Raw genomic sequence first — 27,697 nt, 5'->3', positions numbered from 1 at the left:
GTACAGTCCTATTCACTGAAATAAGAAACTAGTAATTAAACAGAACAGAAATATGGATTTCTAATCCCAATTTTAAAATGTATCTAAATATACCATGAGGTTTTTCTACTATGAAGTACCTTTGTTCTGTACAATGTTCCTTAATCCTAAATTGTATGTTAAATGGTCACAAATAAAGCACTTCCACTAAGAAGAAAAACTGCAGTTCTAGCATGTGTAATTCTTTGTAAATGAACATCTACATTGCTGAAATGGCATTAAAGTGACAAATGACTATAATCCAATGGCCCAAGGCCAGCAAGTTCTATTACAAACAGATCTGTCTGTTTTGTATGACACAGCATGCTGCACATGTATCATAACAAATAGAAACTGAACAGCATACTTTACCTATATGCAAAAGCATCACTTTCCCCCCCTCTTCAACTTTAGAATTACTTTTAATAGTTACATGATGGAGGTAGCAGTGTGTCTAAGCAACAAACAGGTTCCCTAAACTGACACTACAAAAGTCAGTAAATAAGCAAATTGCAATAGCAATTGTAAAAAAAGGTCTCTGAACCAGTACTGTAGTCTACACTTTTTTTTTTTTTTTTTTTTTTTGGAAGGGGGGCAGCAAACCGAAAAAGTTACAAATTTCCTTCCAGTTACTTCTATGGCACTAAATTAATCTTGTCAAAGAACAAGCAAGCAAGCAATGATTCATCCCACTTTTGTATCCCTTTCCCCATTTAATTTGTTTTCACAAGGTTTATGCATGAAGTTTGTCATACAACTAATTCCACCTAAAAAGATAAAGAAAACAAACAGAAATAGGAGCTGTTCCTAGCATTCATGACTAGCACTGTGTATTAATACTGCCAATAAAGAAACTTCTAACATTTGCTGAAGAATGAAAATTGTTTTATTTTAAGAGTAGGATTTTTTAAAGTCTCTTAATGTAATACAGTTTCAAACACAGCTAATGTTAAAACAAAGCTTAATACCGGTAATAGTATACAGGACTCCAGCAGTGATGCAACAGGTTTATTTCAAGTTCTGTCTTTGAAGAGAGAAAAAAAACCTAACAGATTTTAAATGTGCTCAGAAGTACACGCCCATAAACACTCCTGTCACTCTACTATATTTAAGTGTTTGATTAAAATGATTATGAAATAGCTTGATTAAACAAAAAAGCCAAAAGTGACAAGTATATTTGAATTATATTGGGATATTCTGAAATGCATTTTGTACAGCACGTTGTCAAAATGGTCATTTCAAGATACTCCTTTAAAAATGTCATGTACTATCACTTTAACAGAAATAAAAATATAGTAAACATGGAATTAAAGCCCAGTGTATACACTTTCTCCATTCCATTAAAGTTAAACTCTCTGGATGATGACATTGCTCTGCTGAAAACAGACTGCATGTTTCATGGTTCCCAGAACAGTCAGAGAATCAGGAGAACTTTTCCTTGGAGACAAATATTTCTCAATCAAGATAAACAAATTTAGTTCATAGTCACATGGAAAAATAAATGCTTTACACCTTTACTGGGTCTCTTCATGATGGTATGCACAAAATGTGTTAATAAATCAGCAATGTGGTATAATAGTCTCATACTAACAGACAAGTCATATCAAAACATACTCTCACTAAAAAACCCATCACATCTACATCTAAAATTGCATTTCCACACACACCCCACCCCACGAGTATGTAAAGAACTTTTTCTCTTCAGGATCTCCTTTTGGGAACAGCAGACCTGAGGATAAACTCAAATTTATTTTCTCCCAAATAATATTCTCTTCCTACTTTAACATTTAAAGCATGCTATCCTAAAATACTATCACTTGCACCTACAGTGATGCCAGAATAAAAACAATATGCAAAACTGGATTACAACAGTACATGCTCATAAGAGTTTTAAGCAAACATTTAAAAAACTAGAGTATCTTCAGAAGTAACGAGTGACAGTGAATAAACAAATATCAGCAGATGAAAATTGTAAAGTGCCAAGATGACTGATTTAAAAAAAAATAAAAATCTGCAAGTTCATTTTCCGAAGGATACACAAACTTCAATCCTGATCCTGCAAAGACTTACATGCTTCACTTTATCTAGAATAGTCACACTAACAACAGTGCTACCCACAGTTGGTTAAGTGGCCTTGAAGATACTGTGAAAAATGTATATTAGAAAAAGAGCAAAGCTGCATGTATAATCGACTTTAACTGCTACAACATAAAGGTAAATTATCAGTTGTGTGCTTTTTCTTTGCAGAAAAAAAAAGAGAGACTTAATGAATAAGCATCAACGCAAAAAATATCTCATTCTCCATCAAGAAAATCCGAACTTCTGTCTTTTGCACTGCACCTGCTTATTTTACTCACTTGGAGATGGGGTAGAAGGGGGGGTCCAAAAATCTTTAAAGCTTAACTTTGAGTTTCTCTCGATTTTCATTATGGTATGTGTTGTATTCTGTTTGTTCAATATCATATACTGATCAATCACGTGAAAAAAAACTATATTAATTCCCATAGACTGCTTACAGACGAAGTTAAAGGTAAGACACTTTGTAACCATTATGTTTTATTATAAATATTAAAACCAGATAAACAGGCCACACAGACCAATTGCCTCCAGCACTCAAGTATAAACAAAAACAGCCATCTCAAAAATCAAGACTGACAAGAAGTATACTCTTGGCTTTAAAAAAAAAAGCACAGCCATCACCATTAATTCACTACTTTTACTACACAAACACTTTGATGAATGACTTTCAGAAAAATGCACCACACAACTAATGCATTATCACGTTGCGCTAAACACTTTCATTTTCTTAAAATATTTTTTCAAGAAGTAAAACAGCATATTATTATTATTTGTATTATGCTTAATCTGATCAAGCATAAAACTTCGTTTTTTAAAATACACATCTGCCAATACAGCATATTGATTCCCCAAAACTTTGATTGGAGACAAAACTTGCACACGCAAAGCGATGAATGTTCAACTTGTCCCATACAATCATTTGCTTTTTTTTTTTTTTACGCCTTAGAGATTGGACCAAAGAATCAAGCCTCATGCGCTAACTTTCCTTCAAGTGCTAACTTTCCTAGCTAAGCTAGGATTTTCCTTTCCTAGCTAAGCTAAGGATTTTTATTCCCTGCATAGATATTTTGGCCGGTTTATTACACACACATCCCAAATGCAGGATTTTTATTCCCTGCACTGATACCTTGCTTGGTTTAACACACACACGGAGATTTTCGAACACATCGCAGCCCATGTTAATCTCGTTACTCAGCCCTTTGCAGCGTATGCACTACGGTTTGTTTGGGAAGAGGGGAAAACCCAAATTAAGCCCCAAACTCCTTATTCCCTGTCCATTACAGAATCATTTCCCCTCCCCGCAAAAAGCCCATTAGCCTCCCTCCCCCCGCGCCCGCCCAGGCTTGGAGGGAGGAGGAATCTCAACATCCCGCAAAGGACACCCAGGAGGCCGCCCCTTCCCCGCACCAACCCGCAGTGAAACGCCTGCGATTAAGGGCCAGGGTCCCTTCTCCCCATCAGAGCAGGCAGGCTGGCGGGCGGGAGGGAGGGCGGCCACCCCCCCGCCCCGGGGGGATTCAGGGCCCGCCACTCCCCTGAGGAGATTCAATGAGGCTGCAGAATCACCCTGGGCCTAGTCCCGGGCAGCATGCTTCCCCTGGGCCGGCGAGGCGGCGGGGCCAAAGAGCCCCTCCGGGCCGGGCCAGGCTCCCCCGCCCGGCGGGCCCCGGGGCTGGGCAGTACCTGGGCGCTGTTTAAGGCCATGGCGCCCCCGCTTCAATGGGGAGCTCGGCGTCCGCTCGGCTCCTCACGCTGCTGCCCCCGCCGCCGCCATCTTCTCTCTCGCGCACACACACACCACCGGGCGGGCAGGCGGTCACCAGGGCGCCTGCGCGCAGCTCGCCCCGCCGGCAGGGGGAAGGGCTCTGCGCCTGCGCGCCGGCCGGGAGGGGGGGTGAGAGGGGTGGGGCCTGGAGAGTAGCTGAGCCGGCGGTGGGGGGTGAGGGATGAGGGCGGGGGAGCGATGGAGCCGGCCAGGGGGCTTCGGGCCTCTCTGCGGCCCAGAGGCCTAGGCGGCCATTGATAGCAAGGGATCCAGCCTGATCTCTCTCCCTCTGAGGGGAGCAGGATGGCTACACAGAGAGCCCCCCCCCGCCCTCCTTCTGGGCGTGAAACTGGGCTGCAGCAAAGACAGCCTCAAAAACACCCGCCATTCCAAGTGCACCTCAATGCCAACGAGGCTGATGCGTTGCCCTTTAAGCGTCACACCTGTCAGCCGTTGGGCTGCCCTGAGGCACAGGTGCACAGTCCCAGCTCGCCCCTGGAGGTCTGTCCCTCCCTGTAGGTGGGGTGGCCAGATGTCCCGATTTTATAGGGACAGTCCAGATGTGGGGGGCTCTTTCTTGTATTGGCATCTGTTACTCCCCACCCCCATCCCGATTTTTTACACTTGCTGTCTGGTCACCCTACGTGTAGTTGTCACATGGTCCACTGCCGGGAGAATTCTGCTTCGGTCAGGCTGACTCTGCCTTCTGCAAGGTTGCTGGCAGTGGCAAGATGTTTGTGGGTCTTAAGTTCTAGCTCAGGTCCCGGGCAGTGGCACCTCACGGCAGCCACCTTTCATTCAGTTGTATGATGGGAGCGGTTTGCCCCGCTGGAAAAACTCAGAAAGATGATGTTTCTATTAACCGCAGACTACCAATGTAGACAAGCCATTTCTACACGGTATAAAATCAGTTCCTTGGTGGAGGCAATATATCTTCAACGTGTTAATAAAGAACACACACCATGTGCGTTCATAATGGCAGTACATCCAAAAGGTTGCCTCCAAGAAATTGAAGTCTTTATACTTTGGTATGTGACCGGTACTGCAATCTGCTGCAATCTACCAATGTTTTTAGCTTTGACTTTACTGGTCAGACAATTCATTTCTAAAGCTTCCCCAGACGTACCCCAAATACAAAATGTCTTTTAAAACGTTTCAGAAGGAGTCACATCATCTACTTCACTTCTCAATGTTTTCCATGCCAGGACCCTCTGCTAATTTAGTAACATGGGACAGGCAGAGCGATCACAATCTCCACTATTGCCAACGCTTCAGTTTTATTGAAAATCTTTTGCTTAAAGACCCAGCTAATAGAGTCATTTTATTACTTGAAAATCGCAGCTTTATTAACAAAATAAAAAGAAAGGTAAGTTTCTAAATGTCATGTCTCAGAGAAAAGTTTGAAAATATGGGACCCTAAAGCCTCAAACATCAGAAAGCAAATTAAAACAACTCAAAATTTGTATTTGACAAAAAACTCAAATATTTAAGACAATCTCATGATGTCAAGGGAGCTGATTCATGCTTTTTTAACGCTTGAGGTTGGCAATACTTCAACCTCCAGGCTGAGAATCCACAGTATACTTCACTAATTAGCCCATCCATATGATATGTTTCTTTTGCTCTATATTTGTTCTTTTAAAAAAATCTTACTGTATCCTACAAAGCTGGAGTTAGAGTCTGATGGTCAAAGAAACTATGAATGTCTTGCTATGATCAAACTTATGATTGTTTTTCAGAGAAAAGGCCATGGAGACTTTTTTTTTTTTTTGGAGAGGAGTTGAGGGGAGGGCTAAGAAAAATATAGGGGGGGTGTAGTGAAGGAAAAGGAGACATTCATGTTGGGCTTTTCTTCTTCCTACAGATCGTGAATTTTGAGTGAGCTCACCCAATTCTCTTCCAGCTGCAATTAAAAAAAAAATCCCAATCAAAAAATAAATCTGCACTTTTTTACCTGAATAAAAGTCTGTATCACATGTAATGAGACAGATTCCAACTAGTTGGGATGAAATAAAATATCAAGCATGGAAATATCTGACTCTTAGGAATGTTTGTGATTTTGGTTTAAGCTCAAGCTGCAAATGAAAAGTGTTCCTCATCCACTTTGCTTTTGGTAACAGGGTTTACCCAGTCTATTTAAGGTGAAGTTGCACTCAAGGCATTTTCTAACATATTGGCATTTGCAATATGAGGAAATCTCACAGCTTAATTTCTTGCCATGTCTACATTAGCAAACGTACAGCGGCCCAGCTCTGTAAGATCACTTGTGTAGCCACTCTCTGCCAACAAAAGAGAGCTCGCCTGTCGACATAATAAAACCACCTAAACGAGCAGCGGTAGCTATGTCAGCAGGAGAAGCTCTCCTCCCGACATAGTACTGGGCACATGAGCGCTTATGCCGACAAAACTTATGTCACTCATGGGGGTGTTTTTTCACACCCCTGAGCGACATAAGTTTGCCAGCACAAGTGGCAGTGTAGACATGGCCTTAGTGAATAATTGTTCTGGTTCTTTGGTTTTTTTTCTGTACCCTTTTTCTTGCCACACACCCTGTCTCCACCACTCTCACTCTTGTTTCTGGGAAGTGTAGCTCTTCTTTCCCAAAGTGAGAGAAGCAGAAGTATTAAAATCTTAACCAAATAGCTGTTATTGTTTTGGGCATTACATATGATAAAATAAAACACCACTGGGTGTTTAGTTTACAAAGAGAATTATGGACTACAATGCACAGGAAACTCATCTAGTTGAAGGCAGGATTCACTTCAACATAGAGCACTGCCCCCGGTAAACTGTAGTGTTGGTTAAAAAAGGCTGAATGTATAGATGGGAGTTCTACAGCAGGGTGCCACCCACATGAACTTTAGAGTATGAATTAAAAGCAGTTGTTGATGGGAGAAAACTGGGGTATGGCTAAAAAAAGTGAGGCAAGATGCAAAGGAGTCCGTCAGGCTGAGACTGATGAGAGGAAACTCCCAGAACTGAACTCAGGCCTTTAAAACATTGTAATAAGCTGATTTTGTGGGATATTTATAGCAAAAGTAATGTCTGTAACTAGAGAAACTCCTGCAGTGTTCTAGAATTGTGCAGTTCAAAACCTTGTGAAACCATAGTCCGAGGTTAAATCTTACAGCAAGAGTACAGAAGATTACTTTGACTGATTCCAATTCCTGGTAGGTTAGTGGAGCCCAAGTCTAACCATTCGCTAATTCAGAATGCCCATGTTGGGTGGGATCCAGAAAGGTACTTAGGTAACTGAACCTCACAGAGCCTAACATTTAGGCACCTAGAACATCATAGGAACAACACAGAGATCCACAATACCAAATTAGGTGCCTTGGCTCCCTATACAATGAATGGGGATAGGGGAGAAATAGGTGCCTAAGAATGCAATCCACAAAAAGCCAGTGTGGTAGGCACAGAGTCACCTAAGCTAGCCAAAGGGTCTTGGAGATGCCAACCAGAGGGTGTGTGCTACGTTTCACCCCTCTCTCTGAGATAGATGCCTAAGGGCAGGTCTACTCTTAAGTCAATCTAACTTACATCGCTCAGGGGTATGAAAAAGACACCCACCCTGAGTGACCCAAGTTACAGAGACCCAAGCGCTGTCCACACCAGCCCTATGTCAGCATGAGGTGCTCTCCCACCGACATAGATTCCTTCTCTCGCGGAGGTGGAGTAATGATGCAGATGGGAGAGCACTCTCCCGTCGGCCTAGAGCATCTTCACCAGATGCGCGACAGCGGTCTGCAGCACCTTCTAGTGTAGACCTGCCCTGAACTTAGTGGTCCATCCATGAATGGAAACCAGCCACTTGGAGTCAGACAGGCTTAGGCACCTAAGGTTTTCTTGCAGGAATGAGTTAGGAGCCACACAAAACAGCAAGAGGAGGAGGTGATATCACTGGCACCCACCTTATACCTTTCAGTCCAGTGGTGAGCGTACTTATCTGGCATGTGGGAGACCCAGATTCAATTCCCCCCTCTCTGCCAGAGGGGGAGAAAGGATTTGAATAGGGGTCTCTCCCACCTCTCAGGGGGGTTCTTTAATCACTGGGCTATGTGATATTCTAATGTGGGGTTCCCTTGATCTTCCTGTTAAAGCTATTCCACTGTGGATCAATAATGGAAGAGGGACTGGAGCAGGGGAACTGGACCCAAGGTGTCCCGTCTACCAGCCCTAGCCCATGGACTACAGTCATTCTCCCTCACTCTCTTTGTCTCTGGCCCAATGACTCTTCCATTGTCAATAAATACTTAAAAAGAAAAGGAGTACCAGTGGCACCTTAGAGACTAACCAATTTATTTGAGCATAAGCTTTAGTGAGCTACAGCTCACTTCATCGGATGCATGTAGTTCACGAAAGCTTATGCTCAAATAAATTGATTCGTCTCTAAGGTGCCTCTAGTACTCCTTTTCTTTTTGCGAATACAGACTAACACGGCTGCTACTCTGAAACCAATAGATACTTAGGGCTTCTCTCTACTTGAGTGTACCTATGCTGACAGCAGGGGTTCGCCCGCCAACAGGAGGGGTCCCCGAGAGGCAGTAGCTAGGTTGACAGAAAAATCCTTCTGTCAATCCAGCGCTGTCTACAGAGGGGATTAGGCAGTTTAACTACCTGTGGATTTTTCACACCCCCCGAGCAAGGTAGCGGTTGACCTAACTTTTTAGACTACACCTAAGTCAGGCCGGTCCCCCTGTTCCAATCCCTCTTTCATTATTAAGCCACAGTGTGACAGCTTCAACAGGAAGATTGAGGGAGCCGCCCCTCCCCCAAGAATATCCCATAGTTCAGTGATAGAAAATCTTCCCAGGAGGTGGGAGACCCCCTCCTCAAATCCTTGCTTCCCCCCTCTGGCAGAGAGGTGGGAATTGAACCTGAATCTCCCACATCCCACACACGTGCTCTAACCACTGGGGTAAAAGAAGTCATAAAGGTAGGTGGCTAGATTGTGAATGGGACCCAATCCAATAGAAGGCCTCTGAGCATGCGGACTGGATTGAGTCCTGCACTCCACTTATGCAGATGGACGCCTATCTTCCCCCTGAAGAAGAGCTCTGTGTAAGCCTAAAAGCATGTCTCTCTCACCAACAGAAGTTGACTCAATGACAGATATTTCCTCACCACCTTCTCTCTCTATCTTCCCCCAGTTCGTGAATTGCTCTGGGGCTCAGATGGGAAATAAGCATCAGGATGCCTAGAGGGAGGGATTGGTGTGCATGCCCAGAGGCAGGAACAGAGGTGCCTATATATTTTAGTGAAGTTTTGTGGATCGCAATGGTGCCAGAACTGGGATTTAGGTGCTTAAGTCTGAGTTTTAGGCATCTAAATACCTTTGTGGCTCTCAGCCATTATGCTTATGATAGTCTTTGGTTCTAAAGCATCTTATAATGATCATCACCATAACTCTTAACTGTCATTTCAGACCCATGTGAAGCTGGTTAGGTAAGCAATAGTTAGTATTATTTCATGAGGTATACAACATATATGTCAGAGTACTGATCAGTTTCCTGTCATTACAGTCCAAAATGAATATTTTCGGTAAATGTATTCTCCTTTATGTCGTTGTAGAGTTAAAGATATTTTCAAAGCTTTTTAAAATAGTAAAACAAATATTCACTGTTTACAAACACAATTTTTCTTGTGTAATAAAGAAGGTAATTCATCTCCTGTCATATCTTATCTCCTTTATAGTTACAGAAATAAGAAATTGCGGTTTTTAGACACTTAAAAATATTACCTGAGCTAAGAGAGATTTGTTATGTAATAGTCGATTGGAAAAAAAACCCCAGACAATTGTCAAACTGTTCTCATGTTGTTACACAAGATGAAACGATGAAAAATTGGAAAGCCCCATATAATATCTCCTGAAGTAACTGAGTATTGGTTAGTTTCTATAAAGATACAGTAACTGCAACCATTAATAACACCTTCAGTGCAGGTTTTATTTTAGAGACCATGTAACTGAGTTCTTTAGAATTGCAACAGCATTTTATTTGAATCTTGCTTTGGAGATGAACGTGGGTAATTGCATTTAAAATTGTTGCATGTTCTCAGTTTTAGCACCCTTTGGAAAAAAGAAACATTCAGTGGCTGGAAGAAAGTCTCTGTCTTTAATTCTGCTTATCCTCCATTTTTATCTGTTCGAAATAGTTAATGCAAAAAATCCACTGACCCCGTGCTTGTTATGCTCATTAACATTCAGCATGAAGACTTCCAAATAGTACAAACAATGGATCCATTTTCATCAGCAAGACCTAGCTCCACTCCTATGCTTTAACAATTGTACAGCCTCAGTACAACTTCTGTTCCCTATACTCCTCTAATTCTTTTTTGTAGACATTGATTAGTAGCTCATGTAGATGTTTGTGTCACTTTATTCCATGGTTTAATTCTCTGTAAAGAATTCCTGATTACATTCCTTTAGTATCTCAACCTACCTTAGCTTAAATTCAAGCCCCCTCTTCTTGTGCAAAACAGTCTATTTTAGCATTGTCACAATCTCAAAGGAACTCCTAGCCTCTGTTGCACGTCTCAATTCCCTTCATCATTAGGCCCACCATAATCTTAAAAAGGGGGAGGCAGGTACGTCAGCATTTGCATTCTGTGAATTTACTTTTCTGCCCCCTGTAGTCCCGTCCAGCTACAGATTGCCAGCTCAATGAGATGCTGCAACATTCACCTGACAACATCAAAGCCACCGTGGAATGCTGGAAACTGCATCTGTTCTACAGGATAAATGAAGCCCTTACACAGTGTGTGGACTGCTGATTTTTGATCAAAGTGGTAGGAAAAGAATGGACTGAAGTAGGCAGAAGGCAGAAGATTATTGTCCTTGATTTCAGTTTCTGCTTCACCCGCTGGTCCCCTTTAGTCTTGCTCTAGCTGCTTATATGAGAACACTATCAAAAGAGCAACCACTGCTGCATGTAGGGGGTGTGACACTGTATAAAAGAAAGGTGACCATGTTTACACTAATGTATCACTACTGTTGCACAGTTCTTGTACAAAGTATGCCTTGTAAGGTATGAATGGAAAAGTTATAGACTGCTAAGTATTATTCTATTTAAATCTATCTGTGTAGATGAAGTTATTAATATTTGCTATGTGTTGTACCTCAAACATGTTTTCTTAGGTGATGCCCCAAGACAGATTTGCCAGCTAGCCTGCTTGATGTCTCATTAAGGACACTCAGCTTGCCCAGTGAACCCCTCCTGGAGACGTTTAAGAGAAAACTGAGGCATTGGCTGCCTGAGGACGCAATGAGACATGTGGTCTAAGACTCCCCCTTTTTGCCAGTAACTTTACAGGCACATGGTCTGAAAGTATAAAAGAGGAGACTGTGACATCACATCTTTGTCTTCCATCCTGCTCCACTTCTCTGGACTGTGATTTCTAACAACAAGGAAGCTTTGAACAAAGGACTGATGACCCCTCATCTTTTGGGTGATCCAGAGAGACTTACTGCAAGCCAGCAGACTTACCCTGCCCTACAGATTGTGAAATCAATTGTAAAGTATAGGATTCCTTTAACCATTCAATAACTCTCTTCTTTTATTAAAAACCCCTTAGTTTAGTTACTAAAGGAATTGGCTGCAGCATGATTTTGGGGTAAGATCTAAAGCATATAGTGACCTGGGGTGATTTGTGTAACTTTTCCTCAGGGTGCCCCCACATTTTTGTTACCACTATTGAAGTTACCGATGTTAATTCCTTGACATGGTAATGCCAGGGTGTATTTGTATGGGAAAGAAAGGAAGAGAGCATTTTAATAGTTGGCTTGAATAAAAATCTTGAACGTCTATAGCACTTTGTATTAGGTGCCTTCTCAAAATGAGATAAGAAATAGTTACTTATCCCCATGGGGGGGGGGGACTGAGGCAAGGAGAAGTTATGTGATTTGCAAAGATCACAAATTAAGTCTGTGAAAGCGATGGGCACAGAAGGTTTCTGACAACACAATGTTCTACCTTCCACGTCTCCACTCTCCTTCTGATCCTCAACCAACCTTTTCTGGTTGATTGGCAAAATACCCATCTGGTTTATGAAAACACACAAAAAAAGTATGAATTCACTGGGTCCCAGGACATCATAGAGTGAGAGTCTTATTACAAAGTATTTCAGTATGGAGAAGCTGTGTTTACAAGTCACTTTAAAATGCAATGTGCCATAGTTCAATAATCCTCCTAACACGTATTTAATGAGGCAAGTAGGCCATACAAATAAGTAGATAGATACCAATTTCATTAGGAGTATTGACCCCCATTAGGGTCTGTAGCTACAAATAGTAATAATCTATTCTTTTGACAGGTGTAAATTATTTATGTAAATAATGCATAGTACACCCCCAAAATATTCTGTAATAGCGTCTGATGCTGCAAGGACTCTCTTGAGTAGCCCCTGACTTCCATGGTGCTATGTGAATAAGGGTTACTCCCCACACTAAGAGTTTGTAGTACTGGGCTTATATTTTGCATAACGAATTAAGTTTTATACTATGGATTCACTAGGGCTTGATCCAACTCAGTGAAATATTCTTTTTGACTCCATTGGAAACTGAACTGGGTCCTCTATGTTTTGGCTATCAAATGCTTTGCTGAGAAGGGGGGCAAGATCAACTGTTTTTTGGTGTGTTTGGAGTCGCCAGATACAAATTAGTGTGCTTCTACTCCCTCAAAAATGTAATTAATTGAGCCACAGTAGGACTAGCTATACCTTGTCCAATTTAAAAAGTTTGTGCTCACACTATTGAGACCACCTCAGAAATAGTTACAAAAAGAATTACTTCCTTTCAGGTGATCAATAAAGAGAAAAAATAGTTAGGGTGTAAAACAATTCACACGAAGAGGAATAAAGTCTGAAATTCTTAACATGTTTTATTTTTCAAACTGTAAACACATCAAGAATGTAACACACAAGCATATATAATTAAAACAAAAACCAAAAAATATTAAAAGCAGCCAATTATTAGAAACAAAGAAGCGTCTTGGGGCATCTTTGTTGTGTATTTACACATGAAAAGGGTTGTACAAAGATGAAGTAGGAGTTGCCAATCAACAAACAAGTTTGCAGATACCTAAATCAGCTATTCGGTTTGTTCTAACTAAAACGTTCCCTTATCTCTTTTTAGGAACAATTAAAAATAACTATTTCCTCATGCAAAGTAAAAGGTATCATTACTGCACATAGAGGACTTTTTGTAACTTGTTAAATTAATAGTTTCTATTGTTTAAGAAAAACACCCAAAGATATCCAGAGGGTTTTTACACCTTATATACCTCAAGCCAGTTTTCTTCAATCTTTTTGTGTCACAAGGCATCATTTGTTTCCTTTCTTTCACTCCAGCTATTCACAAGGTGCCACTTTCAATACAAAAAAAAAAAAAATTAAATTGGATTCCTATCGACGGATAAAGAGGACCCAAAATTCCCCAAACTCCAAATGATGTTGAAAATGATTTTTCTTTTATAGTGCAAACAACATTTTCTGAGAAGAATTTTCACATTAATGAGGCAAATACACCCCAGTAGCAAAAAGTAGGCAGGACATCCCTTATACATGGGATAAAAGGAAAAAGGCAGATCTGAAGTACACGGTTATGTTGCACACTGATGGAGATGTGGATGGAGGGGAACTTGGAAGGAATTTAGAGAAAATGGATCAATAGCACCAAAGCAGAACTTTAAATCGAGGCTCTTGAAATCCACGCAGTGGATCACCGAATGACAATAAAAGAGCGTTTATCAGCATGTCTGACTATCTGAACTGCCAGTCAAAGCCTTACAATAGTCACAATTATAGACCTGACAATGCTGAGAATGTAAATGCTGCTTTAACAGCTGCATTGCCTCACAACTGACTATACACAAAGCCTGAAAGAGCCAACAAATTATGAGTTCCTGATTATAACAATACGACCACAATTATAGGGCAGGAACTTCAATAGTAAACAACACAATATGGCAAACTAGAGACTAGGTATTAGCAAAATGTGTTATAAAAGTACAAAAGTTTCAAAAATTTCTAAAAAATTGCTTTGTGTTGGGATGAGAAATAGTAATCTGTGGCCTGGAATTATTATTAATTGTTGTTATAAAAATTACAGAGACTGTATGAGATGGCTGGTTCTTAACTTCTTGCAAATCAAACAAAAGGCCCATTTGTAAACTGTTCTGGGGTGAATGCTTGAAGGGTGGCCAGACAGTTGGCAAATTTAAAATACTTGCAGTAGACACAACCCTGCCAGTGGGAGAAGGAATGACAGAAGAATTGTACACGGTGGGTAATGCACTCTACAGGGATCAGAGTAGCAGCCGTGTTAGTCTGTATTCGCAAAAAGAAAAGGAGGACTTGTGGCACCTTAGTCTCTAAGGTGCCACAAGTACTCTTTTTCTTTCTACAGGGATGTGATTTCTAAACCGCACAAACATGTTGTGCATTAATTAGTCTGTGTTAATCCTGCTGGTGAACTTTAACCCAGTGCCGTTTTAAACAGTCTTGTGTGAAAGTGCACTGGCAGGGTCTACAATCAAAATTTCTTTAGTGGGATGGGCATAAGTCAGATTCCCTTGATATTACTCCAATATATGATTCTCCCACCAGTTCAGTCATCTGTGCCCCAAATGGCATCCCAAGAATCCACCACAACTTTTCCCCATGTTAAGCCCATTCTTCCAAGAGGAACAGTGTTGCAGCCACCTGACCAAGGACTGCGGGGTTAGATTCTCATCCAGAGTCTGTTAATGGCCCCTTGTGCTGACTGGTAAAGGTAATCACTGCTAGACCCATGCTAAATTCAGCAGTTCCCAGCTCCTGCAAACTTTTTTTCCCCATCCCATTGCCCTTTGTAGGATGGGTTTGCTGTTTATCTCAAGTTCATTTTGAGCTTTTGATTTCAACACCTTCCCTTCCCCATCCCCAATAACTCATAGTGAAGTCTACTTGTCTCACCTGGTTTAAAGTAAGGACCAAGTTCTATGTAACTTCTGCCTAAAATCCATTCAGATTCTCTGAAAGGTTTAAAAAGCCTGGTCCTGAACTAGGAGAAATCAACAAAACCAAACTTGGTATTGGATTTTGTCATGAAAGTTTTGCACAGTTCTAGTCATTAACAAGTGACGTAAACGTTATGTCACCTCCCCTGCATCTTGTAGACCATTGCACCACTGGAAAGACTGGTGGAGCTCACAAACTGAGCACAGATCAGTTACATGGCCATGTCTGGACCAGAGCACTCACACTTTGGTCACTTAATAATATCCTCTGAAACTTAAGAGTACAGAAGTGTCATTTGCTTACCAAGATACCTTGGTATATGTATACTTTGAATGGTTACTCATGCATACCAGAAATCTGATACTCACAACTCTAGAACGTATTGTAAATTAAAATTTAATGAAAAAAAAAAAATCAGGATTTACAACAAGATCCATATCCGTTTTCAATAGCAACTGCTTCTAGACTTCTCTTTGTAACTTCAAACCGATGTTTGGTCCTCTTTTCCCTCCCCATCATTTAATTTTCTAAGCCAAAAGAAGTTTTCAAAGTTTTTACCTTTATTACTATTAGTGTGTAAAAGCGAAGAACCACAGAAGTAACAGACTACACCTAAATGTATGGGACGGGTAGCATAGCACCCTTTGCAACCTCACCACCATTTAGTAGTAGTAGTTACCTTCACGTGACCCTCACCCAAAGATGTTCGACCACATGTTCTCTAAGGTTTCAGAAACGGTTTTCTTTTTTCCTTTTTTTAAAAAAATGAAGATTAGAAAGAGATGATTAGTTACAAGGTTCCCAAGCTGTGTCATCTTCCTCGATCCTGATGCTTCTTCGTTTTTGTCTTTTTCTTTTTGTCCTCCTTTCTGGGTTTCAATGCACAGACGCACGCAGACACACCAGCAATAGCTTTGGGAAGGTCAGTTCCTCTGTACCACTTGTTTTTCTCCTTGTCATACACCTGGACGGTTTTGGAGAAGACAGTGTCTTCCCAGCTATAACCTCCAAGAATATAAATCTTGCCTTCCCAGACTGCCACTCCAGATTCACTGTTTGCTTGAAACAAGGGAGAGACTCTGGTCCACTGGTTACACTGAGGGCTGTAAGACTCCACGCTCAGAATGTCAAAGCGTGCCATGGTTTCTATGTTGTCATCACTGCCGCCAATGGAATAGATATTGTCCTCCAAGGTGCACATGCTGTGCCACCCTCGAGCAGTGATCATTGGCCGCTTTTCCTCCCAGACATCTGTGCGGTAATCATAGCAAAGGAGATTTTTTCTATAGGGACCGATTTGATAATCATGGCCCCCTGAGATATAAACAAATTCCTTGTAGACAGTGCCAGCGTGCCCATAGGTAAACCTAGGATAGGCAAACAACAAACAACAAACAACAACAACAACAACTTAGTGGTTTTGCAGACTAGTGCAAATAATTAACAGTGATTGTTAAATATCAGTGCAGCCCATACAGTGAAGAGGTGAGTTATTTCATATCTGTTACATTTAAAAGTGATATTTAAAATTGAACTAAATTATAATAAAGTTAGTTAGTTATTCAACGGGGGTCCACTAAAGAGTAGTTTGGGCATATGCTTTTGTGGGTAAAAAACCCACTTCTTCGGATAAATGGAGTGAAAATTACAGATGCAGGCATAAATATACTGACTTCATGTGTCAGTATATTTATGCCTGCATCTGTAATTTTCACTCCATTTATCCAAAGAAGTGGGTTTTTTACCCACAAAAGCTTATGCCCAAATAAATCTGTTCGTCTTTAAGGTGCCACTGGACTCCTCGTTGTTTTTGTGGATACAGACTAACACGGCTACCCCTCTGATACTAAAGAGTAGTATTTGTTCAACTTTCTCAGCAGCATGAAAAAGCTTTAGGAAACAGCAGAAGTAGCATTGCTCTCGCTAGTATTATTAAGTAAGTAAAGTAAGTAAGTAAGTAAGTAAAGTGTTTGGGTCTATTAAAGTCCCAAGGAAAGTGTGGAGGAAAAATAAGAAAGGAAGGTTTGCTGGGCAAGGAGTAGTTATTAAGGTTTTATGGGAGCAGTGGTATCATCTGAGAGTGTCGTTCCTTTGGCTTCCAGGAGATGGAGTGTAACTCATGGAGAGTCTAGCCTGTGCTAAATTTAGGATTGGTAAAGTGGCGTTATATGAAAATAAAGACAATTCACTAACTGAGTGGTTTTGAAAATCCCACAATCAGCTTTGACTTAACTTGGCTTCCATTGACATCAACTCCCACTGACTTCAACAGAAGCAGAGTTAGACCACGATGAGTGTTTTTGAAATCTCACCCTAAATCTGTATGCCAGAGAGGACTTGCTAACCATAGCATGGGCCAGGTAACATCATCATCCATAGAAAAACAACTCCAAAGTACCTAGAGCCTTAAATTGCTTTATCGCCCTTTTTAAAAAAGGGGATTGGATTCTGACAGAAGCCAGTCACCTCAGAGAGAAGTACCCACAACTGCAAACAACAACTGTAACTTTTTTCTGGGGATTTTTGGTTAGTTTGAGAGTCCTCGATGATAATCCACAAACTCAATCCTCAGAACTCCCATTCCCAAAATTTAGAAAAACATTGGTTTAGATTTGCCAATCAGAGAAATATTCAAGTTTAAATCAACCGGGGGGGAGGGGAGGAGTTCTACATTCCTCATTTGCAAACCAGGACCACTATTCTGGGATACCCTATAAATCTAAATATGGAATAGGACCAGAAGATCCAGGACTGTTTAGAGTAAAGCTTAAGGAGGCACAGCAAAAGTCACCTGTTTAATTTCTTCTGTTTTAATTTTGCTATCAAAATTGCTGATGACTGTGAATATGCAAAAAAAATATCTAGAGAGTTATATTTCCTAGAACAGCAAACCAAGCTCAGAAAACTGTCTCAGGCTCTATAGGAAGAGTGCTCCGTGACAGGAAATCCAAGGAGAATTCTGAGGCTGTGCCCGTTACTTTGTTGTAAGTTTACAGAATAGTTGCAACTAAATAGTGGGTTAAATAAAAAACTGAACTGAAGATGGATAGAAGTATCAGATTATTAGAATTCTCTCACTCACCACCCCCTAAAAAGACAAAACAACCCCCCTACACACACACACACACACACACACCCCTGCATGCATCTAGTTCAGAGGCAGCTAATTCTTAGACAGTTATATTTCCCCCCATTCTTGCCATATAAGAATTCAACATTTCTATAAGTTCTGCTACAGCAGAAATAGATGATAGTTAAAAACACTTCCCTCCTACCAGAATTCTGGGATTGCCATAAAGGAATTGGCAGAGGATGCGATGATTAGCTCTCTCTACTCTCTCATTTGAGCCCAACATATATCTCTGTAACAAAGACATGGACAGCTGGTAAACTCAGTCTAAAACCAGAAGCGCATGCTACTTCCTACAGGGTGACTTGCACCCCTCCAGTCCCATCTATTCTTGTAATACAGCCATTAAAAACCATGATTCCTGAAGCAGTTATTTTAGTTTCACACTGAAGCGGTTTAAACAGTGTTAGGCCTAACCCTATGACAGCTGAATCCATATTAAAATCAGTTTAGCGTGAAATGATTTAAAACCATGCTTAAACATGCTCAGGACTCCATGTGGACAGAACCTAAGAGTTGTTTTTATTTCACAGAGCAAGAGCTACAGACTGCAAACTCTTTGGGCCCACCACCTTAGCTTCTTCCACATCTGTATAGTGCCAAGACCAAAGAAAACACGTCCTCCCTACACATGTCCCCCCCTCACAAAACTAACTGACGATGCTGAGCATCCGCTGCCCTCATTTAATACAAAGGGAGCTGGGGGTGCTCAGTAGCTTTGAAAAGGAAAACAAAACAAACCCCATACAGGCCAAATGAGCTGCCCTTACACCCAGTGTTGCATTCTGTGGTACTGCTGACGTGGACAGGATCAACAATGATCAGCGCCCATCACAGCAAATCAGTCCACCATGGTTTTTTGTTTGTTTTTAGAGACCATTCTACTGACACTGAGTGAACTCAGCTGACTTTTACCTATACCAACATGTTGGATCACGTTAAAGAAGTTCTATATTAAAATCACAAATGAGTGATTCCCCATAGTTTAAATTCCAAGGTATTACTAATTAAGAGGTCTCTTGGTTTTTGGTACTGTTTCTCTCCCTCTATGTGTGAAACTTGCAAACTGCTAATTATGTTAGTACATTCGAAGACAGAGTCTGTTCTCAAAGCAATTCTTTGTAACAACAACTACTCACACAGAGAGAGGCTCAAAGCAATACTCTGTAACAACAGAAACAGCACCCAGAGACTCCCCGCCCTTTTGTTGTATTCATCTCGCTTTGTTAACAATTGTGATTAAAATAGAGATAGAGGATGTATGTGGATGAATGCTTGGTGTGGATAATAACTGAATGATCAGGGAGGTGCCAGCCTAAAAATCCAGTGTCCACCGGCTGAAGAAAGCGTCAAGTGGAAATAACCAGAAGACCCCCCCGGAGGGCAGACTGGAATGCACTCAACAGCCTCAAGAATAGGAGAACTAAAGAACAAGATAACATCTGGCAGCACGGAGCCATCAGGAATGTGACATCTGCTGATCGATTCAGCAACAGCATGATGAAGCAATTCCCATAGACTGGCATAGGAAAAAATTCCGATTAAAATGGACTCTAGAAAGTGAGAACTTTGGGGTCTGATTCTGGAAACCAACTTCCAGGAGCATCAGATGAGCATCTGACAAGGCCCTGCTCCCTCCTCATGTCCTCTAAGGGTGGTCAGTATGATAACAACCTTGCAGAACGTGTGTGTATGTGTGAGAATAAATATGAAATTGAATGGAATGTTATAGCTATAACTAACTGCTTACTAGGATCCTTTCTGTATTCACAATAAATGTGGCATTTTGTCTTTTCCCCTTTAATAAGATCCTGCTGGTTTTTATTTTATTGGTATAACAAACAGGACAGCAGAGCTTAGTAATGGCTGAGCAAGGAACCGCATTTGACAGCCCCCCTCAGTCACAGCTGGAAAATCTAGCATAGACACAGCCATGGAAAACGCCCTGAGATTTCTCCTTTCTGCCTTCTGAACAACTTCACTGGATAGCATGAGTTCTACTGTAGGCAGATTCCTGTGAAGCATCAAGTTGTCCATCACGTCATTACCTTCCAACACAGCAGACAATCTGCTGAAACAGCCTAGTCACGTTTCAGCTAACCTGACTTAAAATGTGCTTGTCCACAGCCACACAAACCAAGCAGACTTTGAAATCATAGCAAATGGCTCAGAACATAGTGTGCACACACTTAGCTTTTGTCACCTTGACTTCTGCGCAAACACCATTGCTTAAGCCTTTGAAACGGACGTGGGGTACAACAGGACTGCAGCTGTTTTAGCAGAACAGGCCCAGTCATGCTCCCACTGAAGGCACCAGGCATTTTGCCATACAGTGTCTAAGGGAATGTGGTCAGACCTGCTGAGCAGAGGTGTTAAGGAGGAAACGGTTTCAAACCACAATGTCAATCAGAGATGCCATGCCAGTTTCAAAGAACCTTTTCCTGATGCAATGCAGCATGAATTACAGCTTCTACTGCAGTAGAGCCATCCAGCGACTCCGAGAAAACCTCAGGATTTCTCTTAAAAAAAATAATAATAATAATAATAACAGGAAGAGCAGACACCTCTTCACTTGATTTTCTGAGGGCCCACAACTCCAAGTCAATGGCAGCTGCAGGTGCTCATTGTTCAATGTTAGACGGTGCAGGTCCTGCACAAATATTCCTGATATTATTAAGATGGCCTGACACTTCCCATTATAAGATCCTGTTTTCAGCTGCTTATAATTTTGCCAAACTTTAACCATTTGGGCTGAAATTTTCCATGCCAAGTGTCTGCCTCAGATGAAATTTAAAAATCGGGCAAAAAGGTTTAGCCATTTTCAAGTACCAGGCTGAGGTTTTGTTTTGCTCATGTCAAAAATTCTAGCAACCTTTTCTTTCAACAGGGTGAGCACAACCATACTTTAGATCTGGGACTTAAAATATGGCAAGGGCGGGGGGAGGGAAGTAGGCCTTTGTATCAAGGTTTCGCAGTAGGAAAATCTTTCCAAATTTGGCAAAAATGTAATATAATTTGCACCTGCCCAGGAGACACTTCTTCAATTTTAGCAGCTGTAATCTTCAATGATTCTGCCTCACTGAGCATGCGCCAAGCCCTCACAGCTCCTACTGCTGGCCAGACCACGCATGTACCACCCACACCGAGTGACTGAGCATGGGCCCTCTAACAGAGGCCTACAGGGGTGAAGCTTTCCTTGCAATTACTGCTCCAGTCCAGCCTGGGGCCAGGCTGGAGGGGGTGTGGGAAACTGACAGAGCAGGAGGAACTGTGTGCAAAAATTGAAACTGGCTGAACATAGATACTGGGATTAGGAACCAGGGGAGTATGGGACAGGGGAGACTGGGACTGGTTGGGCAAAGAAACTGGGAGCTAGTCTGTTGTGGGGATGGGTGGGAACATGACACAGATTGGTGAGGAGCTGGGGGAGAGACTGGAACTGGCTGACAAGAAGATTGGAAGTAAGAACCAGTGTGTGTGTGCTGGGGGAGAAATGGGGCTTGGAGGACGGGAAACCGATCTGACAAAGAAATAGGGAGAACTACCACTGAGTCAGGAAAGAAACAGAGAAGGAACTGGGGTTGGAGGTTGGAGACTGAGTGGGGAGGGAGCGGAGAGACAAATCGGACAAGGAATCTGGAGGAGGAAAACTAGAACTGGCTGGGCAAGGGCAATGGGACTGGTACAAGGAGCCGGAAAGGCGAAGAGAGGACTGGGACAGGGGCAGATTGGAGGGGACGGGACAGACAGGGTCATGGTTGGGGGGGTGTGGGTGGGAGGGGAGCAAGGGGAGATGCAATGATCTGTAACTACTAGAAAACACTCCCCTCCAGAGCCTATAATGGAACTCAAGATTACAGAGCCTCACCATTCCTCTGCTGTCAGCAAATAGCTGTGAACCCCACTGGCAAAGTGTGCATCTGATCCCCCTCTAGTGTTGGTACACAGAGGATGACAACCTACTACTGCTATCAGTTACTCCTTTAGCTCAAGTGGCAGAAGTCTGTGCAGAAGATCTAAAGGTTCCAATCCTGCTGATGAGCCCATGTGGGTGTCAATATGATGCCACATAATGCAATTTCTATTTTTTTTTCAGTTTACTTTAAAAACACCCCACAAACCAGGAAATTACACACACAAAAAAACATGTGACCAAATAGTATGTGGACATGTAATTAGAGACTATCATAATGAATATCCACAAGGGGGCCAAATTAAGGCTGAATGAACCATACATTTGCTAACTTTTGAGTGCCTGACGAGGCTATCTTAATAATGTTCTTTCAATGTAGTGTTTGTGCATGTCTGCAAAATGCTATCCAGTCCCTATTAGTAACTTCTTATCTGAAGGACAAGTTCTCACACGGTGGAGAGAAAGCCAGCGGGTTGAAAGCAGGTGACTCCTCTTCCTTATTCCTAGGCTAGGCAGAATTCAATTTTTGTTTTTGGCCGTTTCAATGATTAATATAGGATTTTTTTTATTTTAAGTTTTACAGTTGTGGGAAAATAAGAGCGGGGGAAGGGTTAAGGTGGCGATGACAGCAAGGCTGCAAGGGGCTCCCTGCACAGCTGTGGGGCCCAGAATATCCAGCTGCAAGGTGCGGGGAAGGCTGTGGTCCTGGCCCGGCCGTGTGGAGACCCCCGGCTTGGACTGCGAGGAGGACGACAAGCCCCCAGTGATGAGGCAGGCCACCCCGCTGCTGAATGGCTCCATCCCCAGGCAGGAGCCATTCAACAGCAGGGTGACTTCCCCTACAGCTGGAGGCTCGTCCTCCTCCTCACAGCCCTAGCCGCCAGTCTCTGCCCTGCCCCACCAGGACCGCAGTCTTCCCCTCATCTTGTGCTTGCAGGGATCCAGTTTCACCAGCCCCAAGGCTGTACATGGAGCCCTCTGTAGGCGCAAGATGCAGGGCAAGGAAAGGGGTGGGAGGGTTCACTCAGGCTGACTGTTACTGATGGATTTTTGTTGATTTCAGCACCAGCTGAAATCAATGTTTACCAACAGCCATTGATTCATATTGAATCCTGCCAGACCTCCTTATTTTCCAGCTGCTAAATTTCCATTAAGAAACAGATACAAATATATTGCTCTGAGCTGGATGGAACCTTGTTATGGGTTGAGTTAAAACCCTCCCATAAGGCAAAAACTGCATGGGAACCTGTCCAGGAGCTTTTGGCTGAGTATTGTTTTGGGTGTGGGGGGGAGTGTGGGAAGTCAGAACAGAAAAACTGGGAAAGACAGAGGGAAGGAGAGAGAGCGCGCTCACCTAAAAAGCAGCTGAGAGCCTGGTGGGTGACTCTGGGGAAAGGATTTTTGGGCCAGAGGGGCAGGCTAAACAGAGCGCTCTTGGTGCTGAGCAAAAGAAGCTGTTTCCTGCTATTTGTTTCCTTCTGCATTCAGAGAGACCTCACTTTGTTCATTCTTTTTGTAATGTAACAAAACCGCAAAGAAAACACCAGACTCCACCAATTTCTACTCCCACCTGGAACATTCCCAAGCATGCAAAACTTTGACTAGCCACTCAGGTCAAAAAGAGACAGCAATATTAACGTACTTGCAGCACGTCACTTACACATAACAGTAATTGCTGTTGTTGCCACAGGAACATTATTTGACCCTAAAGGGGAGGGTGTGGGTAGGATTGTCCACAACTGTATTAAAATGTCATCCACATGTGCTCTAGGGGGTGGCTTTCCATAGCACAAATGGCAGTTAGGCCGTTAACTCTCACTTGTGCAGAAACCTCTCTCCCATACCCAGGAGGCTCGGGGATTTGATGGTGTTTAATCTCAACGGCCAGACCCGCGTACACGTGCGGAAGAATCTCTGCCTCTTCCTTCTCAGGAGCACTGAGCCCTGTTGTTGGTCCAGGTCATACTCACATAGCTACACATATTCACATATTTACTTATTTACATATTCACATGTCCCACACAGAACTGGAAAAAGGAGTCCTCTCTGCCATTCATGTCCACACTAGCTGTCTAGGACTCTGAAATTTGGCTGAATGGTTAGCATCAGAGAATAAGAAACACACCACGAATTCTAGGCAAAGTAGACTCTGAAGCGTTCTGTTGGAGATACCACCTAACAACCACCAAGCAAACGTGACCACTGCAATCACAGGCTGCTGTGTCCTCTGGTAGCACAACACGAACAGCAGCTACCTTTACGAACCTCAAAGACTCATGCAGTATCATGACAACATCTGAACGGGCATTTGCCAACGCATATCCAAATGAACGGCCACCACACCAGTGGGAAAGATCTCACTGCCACCGCCTCCAAAAGGTCACCACCCTGAAGTTCTAGGTATCAGTTTGGGATATAAGTAAAAGCGAGTGTTAATGGTGCTCACGGTACAATTAAAGCATCCTCGAAAGTGAAACAGCTAAGTTTTAACTTGGACTGCACACCTGTGGCACATCATCTATGCCTGGATCTCTCCATATTGGTACGTGTCCAAGCAGCCGGCATAAAAATACCTGCAAGGAAGAGCAGGTGGCGAAAAGCCCAAAATAGAGGACACAAAATACATGGCGCTAAAGGTGCCCACACAAATAATGCCTTGCACCAAGATCTAAACAATCTGAAGGGATTCCACTGAGACCAACCTCAGGAAAGACAGTCTACAGACACAGAACATGAAAGGAGAAGGCCCTTTTCCTTGCCCTGTTACAGCAGTAACCTCAAGGTGGAGGCCAAAGACAACCCCAGTGGATCTCAAATTCATGGCCTTGAGGAGACAGCTGCTTGGATATCATGGGCTAAGATTATTCCTCTTTTTCCCTCCCAGGATACTTACATATAGGACTGAACACAGTGGATCTTGGAGAGTTCTTTTCTTTAACGAAAACATGGTTTTCTAAACAGACCACTGTTACCTTGGCAAACCTGCTATATAAGACCAGGTGTCTTTTTGAGGGCTATAGGTCTCAGCTGAAGAAAGAGCCCCATTTTCATTCCTCCCACCAACAGCTACCAGCATATCTGCAATGGCTGCAAGGTAGAAATCTACTCGTCGTTGTCTCATGGAGGCAACCTGCAAAATAAATAAAATAAAATAAAATACCGACATCCTCAAACAATCAGTAAGTAAGTTTGAGAAGATTCGTGTCCTCCAATGAGTTTTAAAAAGGGCTGCTATTTGTGTTTGCCATACATATTAAGACAACAATAAAACTTTGCTCTTCTGAGGCACGATACATTAGCATTGAAGTTACAGGTCACAGAGGGATAATGGAAAGCATCTAAAGCTGTAGCTGCCCTTGGAGCTAAGGGTGCGATTCCCAGCTTGCGTAGACATACTCACGCTAGCTCTCTTCGAGCTTGCATGCTAAAAATAGTAGCATAGCTGTGGCAGCACGGGCAACGGCATGGCCTAGCTGCCTTGGGTAGAAACCCAGCTGGACTGCATGGATGTGCACCTGGGGCAACTAGTTGCTGCCCGTGCTACTGCGGCTACACGACTATTTTTAGCCAGCTTGATAAAAGCTAGCACAAGTATGTCTACACGAACTGGAAATCACACCCCTAGCTCCAAGTGCAGATATAGCCAAAGAGACAAACCACTGTATACCTTAGTGACACACGGCTCATCTCACAATAGCCTGTGCGCCCAGAGATCAGCTCAAACTGCAATCAGCTCAAACATTGAACCCCAGGGGGTTCTGAGTACACAGAGAATGGAAGATCAGTCCAAAATGTAGTATCGGTTTCATATTGGGAGGGAGGGGGTTCTCTACTCAGACATGGAAGGGGAAAGACTCGATCCAATAGATGTTTTCCATCTTTAATTATTCTGATCCCTGTATGGCATTAAAATCTTGCATAGTGGTCCTTGCACAGCACTTTGGGCCAGATTTTCATAGGTGCTTTGGCACCTAAAGATGTAGATGGGTGCCAAATGGGATTTTCAAAAGGGTCTAAGCAGGCTAGGAGTGGAAAATCTGGCCCCCCGTCACTACCAATTTTTGAAATGTCATAGGCTTTCACTACTGGTATAACTACAATATTCACAGCAGTTATCCAATTAGCTGTTTCTACTGAGAGGGGTGTTTGACGTTTTCAAACATAAATATGGGGGTATATTTTAGTGCCCACCACGAGTGTTCTTCCACCAACAAAGATAAAAATAAACATTAAGAACTTTAAAAGAATAAGATGTAATACAGCTTGAGTCTCACCTTTATCCACTGGTTACAGCGGGGATCATACCTATATAGAAGATTTGAAGCTGCATCCCCTCCATTGTCTCTTGAAAAGCTGCCTCCAGCTATGAAGATGAAACCTCCCAGCACTGCAACACAGTGGTGACTTCGCCTGGCTGGGAGTGGCGTTTCTGTTATCCATTGCCCCTTTTTGGTGTCCAGGAAGCAGGTATCATCGCTTAACTCCAGGCACCGTTCCGAGACCTCCCCACCCACAAAGAGGAGCCTCTCTTCGTTTGTACGCAAAGCCGTCCGCTTGTTCTGGAGCACTGGCTGGGCTGTGACGTTGTTATGATAGTTCACCGCTTCTTCTATAAACCCCTCACAGTTTGCTTCCTTTGGGAGAAGAGAGCAGACAGCAGGCTTGACTCGATGGAGGAGGTCACTCTTCGGTATCAAGGGAAAATGAATGTTGTCCAGTACCTGGTAAGCCTCGTTTTCTCTTTCCGGGTATTGTGTCAGCCACTGCAAGGCAGCCTGGAGCAAGTCATGCTCACATTCCTGCTGCACGTTGCTGCTCCCCAGATACTGGCAGAGTTTTTGAATGGAAATGTTCTGCAGGAAGTTAGGCGTGAAAGAGAGCGTGCCAAAGTTCTGCAGGATAAAAGAGTCGATGTAGGAGTCCAGGTGTTTCAGGTTGTAAATAGAGGCCAGCTCTTGAAGGTACAGGTAGTTCTCCTCGCTGACCTCATTTTCGAGATACTCACAACAGAAGTCAACCACCTTCCAGATCTGCAGCAGGTGAGCTGTTTCCAGCACATAATCAATGTTGCCACCATCTAAGGACAGCTCACTGCCATACAGGAAATCCACCACAGCTTTGAGACCAATGTAAGAGGCTCCAAATAGTTCAACCTCTTTTTGATAGGCCTCTCGCATGCCAATGGTGAACATGGAATTGAAGTAGTCACTGCAAACAGCCAGAAGATTCCGGTGGGCAGGGACTCTTTGTTCATCCACCACCAGAATAATATCACAGAAAAGTCCTTGGTGTCTCTGCTCATTCAGACTCTGAAGGACTAGACTAGAGTGGTCAGCCCATCTGTACACCTGAAATAAAGAATTTCACTATATAAATCCATGGTTGGCTCACACCTTGAATACTGCATGCAGTTCTGGCCATCCTATCTCAAAAAAGATGTATTAGAAATGGAAAAGGTACAGAGAAGAGCAACAAAAATGATTAGGGGTATAGAACAGCTTCCATCTGAGGAGAGATTAAAAAGACTAGGACTGTTCATCTTAGAAAAGAGATGAGTAAGGGGGGGGGGAGGATGTGATAGAGGTCTATAAAATCATAAACGGTGTGGAGAAAGTGAAAAAGGAAGTCTTATTTACCCCTTCACATAAACGAATGATGGGTCACTCAATGAGATTAATAGGCAGCAGCTTTAAAACAAACATAAGTACTTCATAGAACACACGGTCAGCCTGTGGCGCTGATTACTAGGGGATGTTGTGAAGGCCAAAATTATCACTGGGTTAAAAAAAAAAAAAAG

The 27,697-nt window shown here is 42.6% G+C and overlaps 2 protein-coding genes across 6 annotated transcripts in view; both read right to left on the bottom strand.

Annotated features, from left to right (window-relative positions):
* The window catches only part of USP10 (ubiquitin specific peptidase 10), a 74,994-nt gene extending 71,073 nt beyond the window's left edge, over positions 1 to 3,921 (bottom strand). For all 4 annotated transcript variants that reach the window (XM_074968848.1, XM_074968850.1, XM_074968849.1 and 1 more), the window contains exon 1: positions 3,781 to 3,921. In XM_074968848.1, coding sequence (XP_074824949.1) covers positions 3,781 to 3,801 — 21 coding nt within the window. In that variant the 5' untranslated portion in view covers positions 3,802 to 3,921. The remainder of the gene's footprint in view (positions 1 to 3,780) is intronic.
* An 8,901-nt stretch (positions 3,922 to 12,822) lies between these two features.
* KLHL36 (kelch like family member 36) overlaps positions 12,823 to 27,697 on the bottom strand; it is a 30,720-nt gene continuing 15,845 nt past the window's right edge. For both annotated transcript variants that reach the window (XM_074968845.1, XM_074968846.1), the window contains exons 3-5: positions 26,175 to 27,248; positions 24,873 to 25,030; positions 12,823 to 16,224 (exon numbers count right to left, since the gene is read on the bottom strand). In XM_074968845.1, coding sequence (XP_074824946.1) covers positions 15,669 to 16,224; positions 24,873 to 25,030; positions 26,175 to 27,248 — 1,788 coding nt within the window. In that variant the 3' untranslated portion in view covers positions 12,823 to 15,668. The remainder of the gene's footprint in view (positions 16,225 to 24,872; positions 25,031 to 26,174; positions 27,249 to 27,697) is intronic.

This window comes from Natator depressus, chromosome 12 (genome assembly GCF_965152275.1).
Source record: "Natator depressus isolate rNatDep1 chromosome 12, rNatDep2.hap1, whole genome shotgun sequence".
In the NCBI taxonomy this organism is placed as follows: domain Eukaryota; kingdom Metazoa; phylum Chordata; order Testudines; family Cheloniidae; genus Natator; species Natator depressus.
This window is presented reverse-complemented; position numbering and strand designations above follow the sequence as displayed.